Source organism: Garra rufa, chromosome 21 (genome assembly GCF_049309525.1).
Source record: "Garra rufa chromosome 21, GarRuf1.0, whole genome shotgun sequence".
Lineage (NCBI taxonomy): Eukaryota > Metazoa > Chordata > Actinopteri > Cypriniformes > Cyprinidae > Garra > Garra rufa.
This window is the reverse complement of record NC_133381.1, coordinates 38,868,832-38,883,854: the sequence shown is the minus strand read 5'-3', so window position 1 is coordinate 38,883,854 and position 15,023 is coordinate 38,868,832. Positions and strand designations below refer to the sequence as shown.

The 15,023-nt window shown below is 35.2% G+C and overlaps 1 protein-coding gene and 1 non-coding gene across 3 annotated transcripts in view; one reads left to right on the top strand and one right to left on the bottom strand.

Annotated features, from left to right (window-relative positions):
• Positions 1–874: 874 nt before the first annotated feature.
• On the top strand, positions 875–993 carry LOC141296402 (5S ribosomal RNA). Its single transcript, XR_012341248.1, has one exon. It is a non-coding gene; the product is annotated as a 5S ribosomal RNA (ribosomal RNA).
• Positions 994–2,417: 1,424 nt separating this feature from the next.
• Positions 2,418–15,023, bottom strand: part of itsn2b (intersectin 2b) — a 55,018-nt gene continuing 42,412 nt past the window's right edge. For both annotated transcript variants that reach the window (XM_073826403.1, XM_073826404.1), the window contains 11 exons: positions 13,983–14,104; positions 10,154–10,260; positions 9,890–10,073; positions 8,827–8,925; positions 8,193–8,360; positions 7,865–8,077; positions 6,120–6,241; positions 5,723–5,805; positions 4,871–4,954; positions 4,581–4,754; positions 2,418–3,558 (listed from right to left, as the gene is read on the bottom strand). In XM_073826403.1, coding sequence (XP_073682504.1) covers positions 3,401–3,558; positions 4,581–4,754; positions 4,871–4,954; positions 5,723–5,805; positions 6,120–6,241; positions 7,865–8,077; positions 8,193–8,360; positions 8,827–8,925; positions 9,890–10,073; positions 10,154–10,260; positions 13,983–14,104 — 1,514 coding nt within the window. In that variant the 3' untranslated portion in view covers positions 2,418–3,400. The remainder of the gene's footprint in view (positions 3,559–4,580; positions 4,755–4,870; positions 4,955–5,722; positions 5,806–6,119; positions 6,242–7,864; positions 8,078–8,192; positions 8,361–8,826; positions 8,926–9,889; positions 10,074–10,153; positions 10,261–13,982; positions 14,105–15,023) is intronic.

Here is a 15,023-nt window from a genome sequence, read left to right as displayed (position 1 = left end):
TCCCCAAGTCTCAACATTGAATGTGTCTCTTTATCATGTTAAATTGATTCCTGTTTTTTTTGCATTTCTTTGTGGATTCTTTCTGCTTCAGTGTGACAAACGTCATTCTTCCTTTGTCCTCCAGGGGGCACAGTAAACCTCTTATTTGTTCTTATTGCATGTTCTTATTATAAATGACGCTCCTCTTTTTAACTTGATCAGATGTTCCCAAACTCATTTGTCAGACGAACCCCTTAGAGGTGAAGTATTCCCTTAGATTTTAAGTTAATGTTTCAATCATTTAACAACACAACACACTCTCATGTTCATGGCTCTCTCTGATGTCGCTAAGTGGTCAGATGACTGGCAAGTAAACAGATAAAATATTTCTTTTTTTTAAGTAGTTTATTTTGGTTATTTTTATTTTAAAATTATATATACAGTATATAAACACGGAAACAGGACAAGAGCATCTCATCAGCTCAAACATTAACCGAGAAGCTAGTGTTATTTATTTATTTAATTAATTAATTTCTGCTTTTAAATAATTCGTAATTAGGCCCACATTAACGTGCCTTGCAGTCATCTTGATTTTTGCCTTTTATTTATTTATTTGTAATTTATGATTAATTGATTTATGAAAAAAAGGAACGAGCTGACATGGTATTTATTCTCACTTAATCGATGTTGTAGCACAAATGCTGTTGGCCTTTCATTGAAGAAGGAATTTTTATTGAGAAGAAAAAAACAACTTTTCAAAACACTTGAGTGGAAAAGGGGGATGTATGTCTTTCAGCAGCAGCAGCCCGAGACGTGTGTCAATACTGGTCGATGTGTGTAGGGGTGCTGCCAGTGTGTGTCTTCTTTAAATAGCTCGCTATTGACTACAATATTCGCTTACGGCCATACCACCCTGAGCACGCCCGATCTCGTCCGATCTCGGAAGCTAAGCAGGGTCGGGCCTGGTTAGTACTTGGATGGGAGACCGCCTGGGAATACCAGGTGCTGTAAGCTTTTGCTGTTTTATTCAATAGATAGCTCATACACTTCTCCAAGGCTCAGTATTTATGTTTACTCTTTATCCTGATAAATTAATTCCTTCATTTGTTTATTATTTTGCTTGCTTTGTGGCTTTTTTTCTGCTTTCAGTATAACGAACGACAGCTCAGCCTCTTCATTCTTCCTTTGTCCTCCAGGGGGCGACCGACAAGCATTTTTCTCTTCTACAGCAACACAGTAAACTTCCCCAGCGCGGCATCTTCTTTTGTAAATGACGCTTCTTTCTTCAGGACCACTATTATTTAAATATTTCATTAATTACTTTCGGAAACCATACGCTTGACATTTCTGCTTTTAAATAATTTAAAATTAGCCCCCCATTTACGTCCACTCAAAGTGGCTCACAGCCACCTTGATTTTTGCCTGTGTATTTATTTATTTTTATTTTATGATTGAATAATGTATGGAAAAAAAAGGTTTTATTCTCAGTTAATCGATGTTATAGCACTAATGCTGTGAGCTTTCATTTAAGAATTAATTTTGATGCAAAGCTTTGTTAAAAGCTAGTTTGCACCTGGAAGTAGTATTGTTTTTTTACAGCAGAGGGTGCTCATTCACTGAATTGTGTGGATCCAAAAATCCTAGTATGACGATGCAGACTTGTAAAAAGGGGCGTCCGGCTTCAGATGAGCCTAGCTCATGAATATTAACAAACGCCCTCATTAATATTCGACACGCGTTATAATCTGAAAACCACGCCCACCGGGGAAACAAACCAACGCTGTATTGTGGGAAGCTGCCTCCTTGTCATTTCTGACTTATAACAAAAATCAGAACAATGTCTAAAAGCTGCTATGTGACAAGATGTACAGTAAACAAGCTTAAAACACAGAACTACGTTTTTACAAGCTGTCGACCTATGAAACGAGTGTTTAAGGACACAAAAGTAGAGCGCAACGTCTTATTACTCTGAGGAAAAATTTAACGACGACAGTTAACATTATTTAACCATGTCAAAGGATTATTTCACCACCCTGAAAGGAGGAGATATATTGAGAAACTACATTTTATTAGTCTATGTCTGTGCTCCTTTTCCTTACCTTCTTTTTGTTGGAGAAATGATCCAACTGAATGGCCCAACGTCAAATACCCTGACATCTACAACTATTTGTGTCCTTAAACACTCGTTTTTTGGGTCGACAGTTTATGAAAATGTAGTTATGTGTTTTTTAGCTTGTTCACTGTACACCTTGTCACATAGCAGCTTTTAGACATGTTCTGTTTTTTGTTATAAGGCTGAAATGACAAGGAGTCCGCTTCCCACAATACAAAGTCAATGGAGAGCGTTGGATTGTTTGCGCTGTCTGCATATTAGAGAGAAAATGTACTAATAAATTATTTCATGTGAAGTGAACACAATCACCCAGACCCAGTATACTTTTTTAAATTGTATTTTATTTGCATCTGAAACCTGATTTTGTTGCATATTTGTGCTTCGAGGTCTTTCCGACAATACAATATTAGACCTTCTTTCAAAACAAATACTTGGCTAAAATGAAAAAGGAAAACTGGCGAGAGAGAAAAACATTTTCAGAATATTCCACAAACTTTATTACACTTATATTTAAAACTAAAACAAATAAAACCTAAGAGACAAACTCAGAGACTCGAGTAAACGTTCATACTACTCCGACTCAGCAAAAATATACAATATTAAGACCTTATCCGAATGCTTAATGGCAATCCAGATATAGTGGGCAGCGTAAAATGTGCAGATAGTCCAAGACGCATAAATTAACATAAATAAAACTCAGTCAAGCACACAAAATCAACAGTGATTAGACCTTTAACCAATCATCCCTGGTTAATCACCTCATTTGTACCTTCGTACATAGCTAGTAAGCTTCGCAAAAGAAAGTTCCTTCCACATTACACAGGCTAATAAGCTGTTTTTATAGGCGATCACCTGACTGGTGCAAATTAATTTTATAACGGCGATGTTAAAATGGAAGAACTGGCAGTTAAGGCAGATGGATGATAATAAAAAACAACACCTGGTTTAGTGTTGCTGATGAGAATTTTCAAGTTTAAAAAAAAGTTCTCATCAACTTCAATTCTAGGCAAGTTACGGTTATAACAAACATAGCTTTCTGTACAGCATTAAAGACAAAATATAGGTCCTGAGATATCTCTACATCCAGTGGTAAATTATTTAGGCAATAAAACAAAACTAAATCCCAAATTCTCCCTTCTCGTTCCTTGGTCAAAAATCAAAACTTGGCAAAATTGTGAACGCTAATTAACTCGTTTTCCTTAAGGTCCCACATTCATTAGTACGTTCCACAGTAGTTGAGAACATTTTAAGGCAAAGGTCAGGCTTGAGAAGCTAGTGGTGAGAAGCTGTGCGTGAAGTGCAGTTTTTTCATTTGGGGGCTTTGTGGTCAAACAGCTGCAGGTCAAGCCGAACCCAAACCTCTCCAGTGGGGACTTCATGAAGCAGCAGCCTCCTAGTGGACGGACCTTTATTCTCAAGCTCTTTCTTAATAGTGGCTACAGGAACCTCAGTGCGACCTAAGAAGTCTATGGAGGGAGAAAGATAGAGGACAGTGTGTATAAATACTAAAATATAAGGAGAACTCAAGTTTAAAGGTGCCATAGAATGCATTGATACATTTTAAATTGTTCTCTGATATCTACATAGAAGGTATATGGCTTATGTAAGGGCAAAAATTATCCAGAAACAATTTTACAGGTCCATTTACAACCCTAGAATGAAATGGTCTGTTATTGCCTTATTTGGAAGGTTCATGAATAATAATGAGAGCTCTGCTTTGATTGGCTGTTTCACAGAGCGGCTAATTTCAGTAGCTCGCACATGGGGGAAAACATATTTAATCACAGAGCCTGAGCCGCTATTAATATGCAGTTCATTGAAACTGCCGTTTTGAATGCACGATCATTTTACGTTCACTTTTGAGATTTGCTATTGCAGGTGCTCTGTGTAACGTTATTCTACAGCGGCAGTACTTACCACATATTTCACAAGTTTAGATGCTTGTTAGTGATGGTGATGGTGAAATCATTCGCCATCGTCCGTGCAGTCATCTTTCCTTACTCTGTTTATGTTGTAAGTGAAATCTTATGTACTGCAAAGTAAGAGGCTAGCACTAGCAGTAAGCTAACCATGTCCCTTTAGTGGCCTCCTTGCATTTCTGAGTACAGACACCAACCATCCCTGCACAACCAGGAACATACCATTTATTTCCGTAATCTGCCATTTTTGCTATTGTCCTCGCTTTGTTTTTTTTCACCATAGCCTAGCTGCAGAACTTCTGATGATTGGGCTATGCAAATTTTGTGGGCGTGACTATTATTAATCACGACTCTTACGTCATAGTCGCTGTTATGTTGGAATTGGCCTATTTTTCGGTGGTCTTTTGCAAACACTAGATTTATAAAAGGAGGAGGAAACAATGGTGTTTGAGACTCACGGTATGTCATGTCCATCTACACAACTGTTGTTATTCAACTATGCCAAGGTAAATACAGTTTTCCATTCTATGGCACCTTTAAGTATTACACTTGCTCTTTTTCACACTCACCATCTGGTGAAAATTGTTCCCGCTCAAAAATGGTAATACACAGGACATCTTGATAGACGTCTTTAATGTGAAACTGACAATTGAAGCTCCACTTGGGGTTGACCGTCTCATTGATGGTTCGGGAAGTGTAGCACTGAGAACCCATGGTCACTTCACAGTATGGATTACTCTTTCCTATAAAAACAATGCATACGTTTTTACTAATGTTCTTGGTTCCTTTTTTTTGTAATCATTATTATTTTTTTGCAAAAATAATTAAAAAGTAAAAAATAAAAAATAAAAGCACTCACCATTTGGTTTGGAGGATTTTAGCTCTGTTGCCTCCAATACGGTCACAAGCAGGCGACCAATTCCATTTGCCTTCATTGACCGAGCTGTAAAAAAGTACAGAAACTGAACTCTGCCAACCTATTATAATTATATACATTTTTTAAAAAGACTATGACATCCATTGCCAATCAAAGAAATTTAGTTTTTTTTTTTGAAAGTCTCAGTCTAATCAAGGCTGCATTTATTTAATATTGTGAAATATTATAATTCAAAATATCTGCTTTCTATTTCAATATATTATAAAATGTAATTTATTCCAGTGATGGCAAAGCCATTCAGTCTTTGTTTTTATCAGCCATTAGTCACATGATCATTCAGAAATCATTCTAATATGCTGATTTATTACTTTAATTATCAATGTTGGAAACAGTTGTGCTCCTTAATGTAAGTCTTTGCTATCATTTTTAAACAATTTAACACATCCTTGCTGAATAAAAAAAAACTGACCACAGACTTTTAGATAATAGTTTATATTGTAACAAAAGACTAAATAAATGCTGTCCTTTCTTCTGTCCTTTTTATTTATTAAAGAATCCTGAAAAAGTTTTAGCACATCTGTTTTCAACATTGATAATAAATCAGCATATTACAATGATTTCTGAAAGATCATGTGGCACTGAAGACTGGAGTCTTTTTTCAGAATTGTTTGATTATGGAAAATATATTAGTTGTAAAGTTATACGTTTCTTCGTCACTTCTGACCAATTTACTGCTGAATAAAATTAATTTACTTCACAAAAACATTACCAAACCTTGATGGTTATACAATATTCAGCGCTCAAAAGAAGGAAAGATTGAAAGAAAGAGCTTACACTGAAAGGATTTTTCCCGTTTCTTCTTCTCCGTCTCAAGGAATGATTCGGATGCTGCCTTGATCTTCTGAACCCATGCAGTCCTAACAGGATATGAGAGAGATTAAACATTTTACGTAAAGAAAACGTGTACATGTATAGTCTCTGTGAAGTAAAAACTGATTTCCCTAAAACATGCAAATAAAAGATGAAGGCAAATGTGTTTATTTCCATAAGATTAATTTGCATTCAAAGTTGCATTAATTTCTCTTGCAGTGCATGAAAAGCACTTATTTTTTTCTCTTCCCCATACAGTGTGCCGATAACATTCCTTTAACGCTTCATAAAACCTCCCATGTGTTCAGTAAATAGCGGCTTGCTGATAAGCCTGATAAAAAGAGCTATCGCTGAAACTGACCTCTCGTTAATGTTCTCAGTCTTCAGCGTGTAAACACGATCTATGTGGGAAATGTGAAAGACGGGCTCGTCGCTGGACGGATCTGACGGAAGCTTCACCAGAACTTCATTGAGGAACACAGGCTGAGAACACAAACATATAGATTACACAAAATCCCACACTGAAAAAAAATGCTTTTCTTACTTTGAATTTTTGTCTTGTTTCCAGGCAAAATATCTAAAAATTCTTAAATCAAGAAGGATTTTCTAGACGAGTAAAAATTGTCTTGTTTTTAGAAAAAAAAGTCAAAAAACAAATATATATATACACACTGTCAAGTCCAAAATTATTCATACCCCTGGCATATTCTGACTTAAAGTTACTTTTATTCAACCAGCAAGTTTTTTTTTTTTATTAGAAATGTCACAGACATCTCCCAGAAGATAATATGATGATGTACAAAAGGCATCAAAGTGGAAAAAATATTTCTCAGCTTTTATTTACATTTCAACAAAAATTGGCATGCCCAAAATTATTCATACCCTTCTCAATAATCAATAGAAAAGCCTTTATTGGCTGTTACAGCAATCAAACACTTCCAATAACTGCTGACCAGCTTTTTGCATGTCTCCACTGGTATTTTTGCCTATTCATCTTTAGCGATGAGCTCCAACTCTTTCAGGTTGGAGGATCTCCTTGCCATCACCCTGATCTTTAGCTCCCTCCACAGATTCTCAATTGGATTTAAGTCAGGATTCTAGCTGGGCCACTGCAAAACGTTAATGTTTTTGTCTGCTAACCATTTCTTCATCACTTTTGCTGTGTGTTTTGGGTTGTTGTCGTGCTGAAATGTCCACTGGTGCCCAAGGCCAAGTTTCTCTGCAGACTGCCTGATGTTGTTGTTGAGAATTTTGATGTATTGCTCCTTTTTCATGGTGCCGTTTACTGTGATTAGACCACAATACACAGCCGCAGGTCCTCAGTGAGCTCCTTTGTCTTAGCCATGACTGTCCACAAACCAACAGCAGAGCGCTTCTGTTTTTCACCTGTTGAGTTGATTAAAACAGCTGTTCCCAATGAATCAGGGTAATTAGGATGCTTTGGAACAGCTTGGATTATTTGGAATGGTATAGAACTTTGAATTTTCTCATAGACTGTGACAGTTTGCAAAGGGTATGAATCATTTTGGACATGCCACTTTTTGTTCAAGTGTAAATAAAAGCTGAGAAATATTTTTTTCCACAATGATGCCTCTTGTACATCGTCTTATTATCTTTTGGGAAAAACCGGTGTCATTTCCAGTAAAAAAAAACTTGCTGGTTGAATAAAAGTAAATTTAAGTCGGAATTTGCCAAGGGTATGAATAATTTCGGGCTTGACTGTATATTTCTTCAGATATGCACACTCTTGAACTAAAAGCCCTAATGGACACTGTTCAGTGAAGATATGTGAATAAATAAACCAGACTGACTAAAAAAAAAAAGTTTTTGCTTAAAACAAGCAAAACAATCTGCCAATGGGGTAAGCAAAAAATCTTACTTCAAACAAAAAACGAGATTTTTTTGCTTACTCCATTGGAAGATTATTTTGTTTCAAGCAAAAATTCACTTCATTTTCACTTATTTTTTCTAAAATCAAGACAATAATTTTTACTCGTTTAGAAAATCTAAGGAAGAAAAGCATTTTTTGCAGTGGAGTGCTTTATTTTTTGTTTGAAGGTTTACCCATAAAAGAACACTAGTCTATAAAGAGGAGTAGAATCCTACCGTCTTATACATCTTGTACTGGGTGTTGGACTTGGGGCTGAAGAGCTTGTCCGTTCCTGAGGAAGTGAACTGCCTGACAGCTTGAGTGAACAACAGAAAGTCGTTGAACAGAAAGGCATATAACTCCTTATTACTCTTGGTCTTAAACACCTTCCCGCTGTGCAGAAGTCTACGAGGACCCAAGCAGTTGGTCAGGGAGTTGAAGGTCAGATTCTAGACAAGTAGCACAGCAGAAGAGTAAGAAATGCATGTTTTGAGCATCAGCTACGTCTTGTATCAGAATAAAGATGCTATATAAACTGTTGAACGAACAGTGTGGATTTCTTACCTCTGTGATGCCTTCACATTGCACATGGGATTGGATCCATTCTAGTCTGTCAGAGTTCTCCTTCTCCCTGACACCTTCGTTCACCTGAAAGCAGAGCAGCTCTGCCTTCTCCAAAGCCTCTAGCAGCTGAACATAGTCCACGTGACTCTCTGGAGTACTTTCCAGGATCTGGATGCACAAATACACATGCACTAAATCATTTGCATTTACAATCAACATCTAAAAAACAGATATGTGACCCTGGACCACATAACCAGTCATAAGGGTCAATTTTTAGAAATTGAGATTTATACATCATCTGAAAGCTGAATAAATAAGCTTTCCATTGATGTATGGTTTGTCAATCTGGAATCTGAGGATGCAAAAAAATCTTGAGAAAATTAACTTATGTTGTCCAAATAAAGTTCTTAGCAATACAAATCAAAAATTAAGTTTGGATATATTTACGGTAGGAAATTTACTAAATATCTTCATCGAATATGATCTTTATTTAATATCCTAATGATTTTTGGCATAAAAAAATATTGATAATTTTGCTACAAATATACCTGCTACTCAAGACTGGTTTTGTGGTCCAGGGTCACATATAGAAAAATAAAACAGATCTAAAACGAGTTATTTTCACTGTACTTACATTTTTAATATGGAGAGGGTAGCGAGTGATCCTTTGCATAGGTTTGAGTAAAAAGCTGGACAAAGGCATTCCTTTACAACGGTAGTCTGTGGCAATTTTCTGAGGGAAAAATAAACAAAAAAAATATTGAAGTTAACATTGCTACCAAGAAAATGTTTAAACTAAAAGCTCACATTGATGATGAAAAAAAAAAAAATTAAGTCCTAAAAGAATTAAGTCTAGGATATTTTTCTCTTTATAGTGGACTTCAATGAGGATCGACAGGTTGAAGGTCCAAATTGCAGTTTCAATGCAGCTTCAAACATGATCCCAGCCAAGGAATAAGGGCCTTATCTAGTTAAACGATCAGACATTTAACTTATTTTGTCTTCTGGGAAACATGTGAGTATCTTCTGTAGTTTCTGAAGGGCAGTACTTAATGAAAAAAATATGATACTTAGACAAAATAAGAAAAATGTTCCATTCAAAAGTTTACACCCCCCAGCTCTTAAAGCATTGTTTTTCCTTCTGAAGCATCAGTGAGCGTTTGAACCTTCTGTAATTGTTGCATATGAGTCCCTCAGTTGTCCTCAGTGTGAAAAGATGGATCTCAAAATCATACAGTCCTTGTTTGAAAAGGTTCAAATACACAAAAATTATGAAAAAACAAAATTTGTGGGACCTGAAGGATTTTTCTGAAGGACGACAGGCATTTTAAGTGTATGTAAACTTTTGAACAGGGTCATTTTTATAAATTCATCTATTATTTACTCCTTTGGAACAAATGTAAATGTCTTTTATGTGAAATAACCAATCATTTCACTAGATAAGACCCTTATTCCTTGGCTGGGATCGTGTAGAGCCCTTTAAAACTCCAATTTGGACCTTCAACCCATTGCCCACCATTGAAGTCCACTATATAGAGAAAATTCCTGGAATGTTTTCCTCAAAACCTTAATTTCTTTTCAACTATAGAAAGAAAAGCATTAATATCTTGGATTACATGGGGGTGAGTAAATTATCAGGAATTTTTTATTCTGTAAGTGAACTAATCCTTTGAGTGATGTACAGTATGTGAGGCTACCTTAAGGAAAGTTTTGAAGTCTGGCTCCTGATCGGTTCTCTGTTGCAGTAGCGTGGCACCGTTCAGCTGGCAGCTGCAGAAGCGGATGTAGGCCTGCATGTGTGACAGCTCAGAGGCCAGGACGTCCCCAATCATGTGAACAGGCATGTTGTCTCCCCCTTGCTTTTTTCTAGCTTTCAGTGACCTGACAATACACACATTATGCATGACACACTGCACACTGGATAAAATTTTTTTTTTTTTTTCCAAGTTAACCTCACATACTTCAGCATCTTGGAGTTGCACTGGATAAGCTCCCTCCAATTGACAAATATCATATTCATTTCAGCTTCGGTAAGACGACCAGATTCAGACATGGGCTTGTAGAAGACCTTAGGAGAGACAAAAAAATATAATTTCATCTTTTTTTACAAATCAAACGTGACCCTGCACCACAAAACTAGTCTTAAGAAGCACAGTTATATTTGTAGCAATAGCCAACAATACATTGTATGGGTCAAAATAGGGCTGGGCGATATGGCTGAAAACTATATCACGATATCAGTGTTTCATATCGGTCGATATCGATAATTATTGATATTTTTATGACCCATTTAAAATAAGGACCAGGAGAAAAATATATTACACTCAAGCATTTTTATTTTAAACTTAACCTGCCTCTGATCATAATCCCCTCAGTTATTAAGACAGAAATGTCAACAACCATGGAAAACTCAAATAATTAAAATGTAAACATAAGTCTAAAGTCACAATATACACTTAATTATCTCTTAATGCTCAATTCAAACCCCATTCATTGTCGATGAAGTGAATGGTCAAGCTAATGTATGGCTCAGAAGTACGGCTTGACCACAGGTCAGAGGTTGTTTCAAAGTACTTGGCTGATAATATTTATTTCTGCACAGATTGCTGGTTGCCAGTAGCCAACATTACTTCTTTCCCGGTACTTTAGCCTATACTTTGTGTAATAATAAAAATATTTAAGTGAAAAAATAAGTCCAAAACTTTCAACATTTTGAACAATAGGGCCTTACAATCTTTTTTTTTTTTTTTTCAGAAATTCTTGTTTTAATTTTTCTGATAATCAAATGAAAGCAAAATCACTGATTTATTTATAAAAATACAAATAAACGGAGCTTTACTGTTAAAATTAATACAAAGAAGAAAAATTATATTCAGTTAAAAAAAGGTTTAATAATAATAGTACCTTTTCAACAATTAACTGGTGACTCTTTATTTTATTTTTTATCATATATATTGTTTTATGTAAATTATTTAAATGTGAACATATAAACACCTACATTATACTGTACAAAGTAATACAAGACTAATATTGTTCTGTTACATGTTAAACCGCACTTTTATTTTGACAGGTTGCCGTGAAGTTTCAGTGTGTATACAGTATGGATGATGCTAGTTTCACTAATGAAACGGTAAAATTGACAGAAAGTGACATTCACAGCAGCTTTGGAGATGTATTTATTGGAGTTTGTCTGTTCATGTGAGATGCAAAGGCCAAAAATTAGCGGGAGCGTCACGTGTGCAGTATGCGTGTAGTGAAAATAAAACGCGTCTCCTCTCCTCCATTCATACATAGAGGCAAACGGAACATGCAGGATTCATATTGAAACGGTCTTTTTGCATTTCAGTTTTCACAGACACTAGTCCATATCGCGATCTGAATTAATTAACAGACCAACTTTTGATTTATTGGTCCAAAAATCGACGAATTCCGCGGCATTCCGCCCTATAGTAAAGTCCGTTTTTATGAATGGAGTCCGCGATCCCGTCTGTGAGTAGACATTGTAAACGCGCGATCATGTAGAGACAGAAATGACATGCCGTCGTGTAAATAAGATAAATAACATAAGGCTATTTAGTTTGTTTAATACAACAACAAGGACCCGTTCTGTAGGAAAGATAACCTTAACTTCTATTGTGATCTGGCGCTATGAACTGAAAGTTAAAGGGGGGCTGGGCGGCCGACGAAGAATACAAAATATCGAACGTTTTATCGAACACATTTTTTATTGATATCGATCTCTTGTCTATCGCGATATATATCGTTATCGTTTTATCGCCCAGCCCTAGGTCAAAATTATCTATTTTTCTTTTATGCCAAAAATCATTAGGATATTAAGATCATGTTCTATATTGTAAATTTCCTACCATAAATATATCCAAACTAAATTTTTGTTTACTAATATGCATTGCTAAGAACTTAATTTGGACCATTTTAAAGGTGATATTCTCAATATTTAGATTTTTTGCATCCACAGATTGCAGCTATTGCAATATTATTTTATTGCAACTATTGCAATAGTTGTATCTCATCCAAATATTGTCCTATCCTAACAAACCATACATCAGTGCAAAGTGTACAAATCTCAATTTAATAAAAATTGACCCTTATGACTGGTTTTCTGGTCCAGGGTCACAAATATGATATTAATAAAAAAAACAAAAAAAACATGATTCTATATAATTATTATACTATTTTATTACAGTATTATCAATTATTATACTATATTATTACACTATTAGGGATATTTTTGAGCCTGGACCACAAAAACATAAGTAGAACGAGTATATTTGTAGCAAGAGTCAAAAATACATTGTATGGGTCACAATTATCGATTTTTCTTTTATGCCAAAAATCATTATGATATTAAGCAAAGATTATGTTCCATGAAGATACTTTGTAAATTTCCTACTGTAAATATATCAAAACTTAATTTTTGATTAGTAATATGCATTGCTAAGAATTTCATTTGAACAATTGTAAAGGCGATTTTCTCAATATTTAGATTTTTTTGCACCCTTAGATTATAGATTTTCAAATAGTTGTATCTCTGCGAAATATTGTCCTATCCTAACAAACCATACATTAATGGAAAGCATTTAAATCTCAATAAAAAAAAAAAAAAAATACCATTATGACTGGTTTTGTGGTCCAGGGTCACAAATATGATATTAATAAATAAATAATAATAAAAAAAGAGCACGATAAGCTTCCAAATCTACTGTTTTGCCAAGTAATAAAATTATTTGATTAATTCTGTATAATTATTATACTATTTTATTACACTACTCGGGATATTTGTGAGCCTGGACCACAAAACCAGTCTTAAGTTGCAAGAGTATTTTTGTAGCAATAGCCAATTTACATAGTATGGGTCAAAATTAGCGATTTTTCTTTTATGCCAAAAATCATTAGGATATTAAGCAAAGATCATGTTCCATGAAGATACTTTGTAAATTTCCTACCATAAATATATCAAAACTCTTCTGATTAGTAATATGCATTGCTAAGAATTTTATTTGAACAACTGTAATGGCGATTTTCTCAATGTTTTCATTTTTTTGCACCCTCAGATTGCAGATTTTCAAACTTGTAACTTGGCCAGATTTTGTCCTATCCTAACAAACATACATGGAAAGCATATTTATTCAGGTTTTAGATCATATGTGACCCTGGACCACAAAACCAGTCTTAAGTCGCTGGGATATATTTGCAGCAATAGCCAAAAATACATTGTATGGGTCAAAATGATTGATTTTTCTTTTATGCCAAAAACCATTAGGAAATTAAGTAAAGATCATGTTCCATGAAGATTTTTTGTAAAATTCCTACTGTAAATTTATCAAAATGTAATTTTTGATTAGTAATATGCATTAAGAACTTAATTTGGACAACTTTAAAGGTGATTTTCTCAGTATTTTGATTTTTTGCATCCACAGATTCCAGATTTTCAAATAGATGTATCTCGACCGAATATGGTCCTATCCTAACAAACCATACATCAATAGAAAGCTTATTTATTGATCTTCCATAGTATGTATACATCTCAGTTTTGTAAAATTTAACCTTATGACTGGTTTTGTGTTCCAGGGTCACATTTGTATTTTCAAAAAATCATGTACAACACAAAATATAATCAAAATGTGTCAAATTTAGCTTTGCATCATTTTGGATTTCTCATCTTGGTATATTGTGGTACCACTAAAACTGTTTGTGTTTTTCATATTTCTAAACTTATTTGGATAAAACGGTTTGCAAAATAAATAAATACAAATTTGGTGGTCTATGTACCTCAAGGACCAGCTGTAGGTCTTCAATATATTTATCCTCTGTCTCAATGACCTCATGGATGTATCCTTGCCGTTTCCTCTCCTGCGGGCTCATTGAATCCAGAGTGCTCTGGTCAGCGCACCCTACAAGAAAACGGTACAGGTGAACTCAGCCAGACACTTGAAGCCCACAAACGCAACAAAACATGCAAATGAACAGCTCCATGAGATCCTTCAACAACCACACTCAAGCACACCCAAAAGCAAGATAATGTCAGTCGCAGTGTGTGGATGACACTTCAAACCGCTCCAGCGTGAATCCTTACCTGCTGATGGTCTGTCCGTTTGACCATCCGGGGTGCCTTTAGCCGTGCCTTCATCGTCCGCATCCCAGAGTCGTAAAAATAGCAGTTTACCCCCTGAATGATCACTCATTTTTATGAGCTCTGCTTTTGTAAACCTGCTCATTTACTGTGATGAACACTGCAAGCATGCAGGATTATTCATTCTGTTTCCACCCATAATACAACAGCAGGACAAACGTAACTAGATGGCAGTGAAGATTAGCTTGAGGAATACTGTCAGCACTGTTTTATGAAAGGTGGTACATACATGAGACACCACTGTTAGTGTTTGGAAGTGTTTTTTGGCACTGAATGTTACTTGAGCTATAAAAATTTAAAAAAAGGAACGACGTTTGAGTTTTTTTTTTCCAAAAGACTTTAATGTCTAGATTTCTTCAAATCAAATAAGTACAAGATCCAAAGTATTTGAGATATCTGAAGGATTATTAACAACATCCAATAAAAGACAAACATTCGTCCACAACTTCACAACTATTTGCATGGTTTTCCCATATAATATTAACAAAATCTGTTTATACAGAAGCGAGTCATGCACAAACATGGCATAAAACGCAGTAAATATGTAACAATACCACCTAAGGCGAAAGCATTGTTCTTAAAATAGCATCAGCAGAATTATATTTCCAAACACACCACAGACAGTAATACAAGTTGTCCTTTTAGTTCTTACATTGTTTTCAAACTGGATATAAATAAAA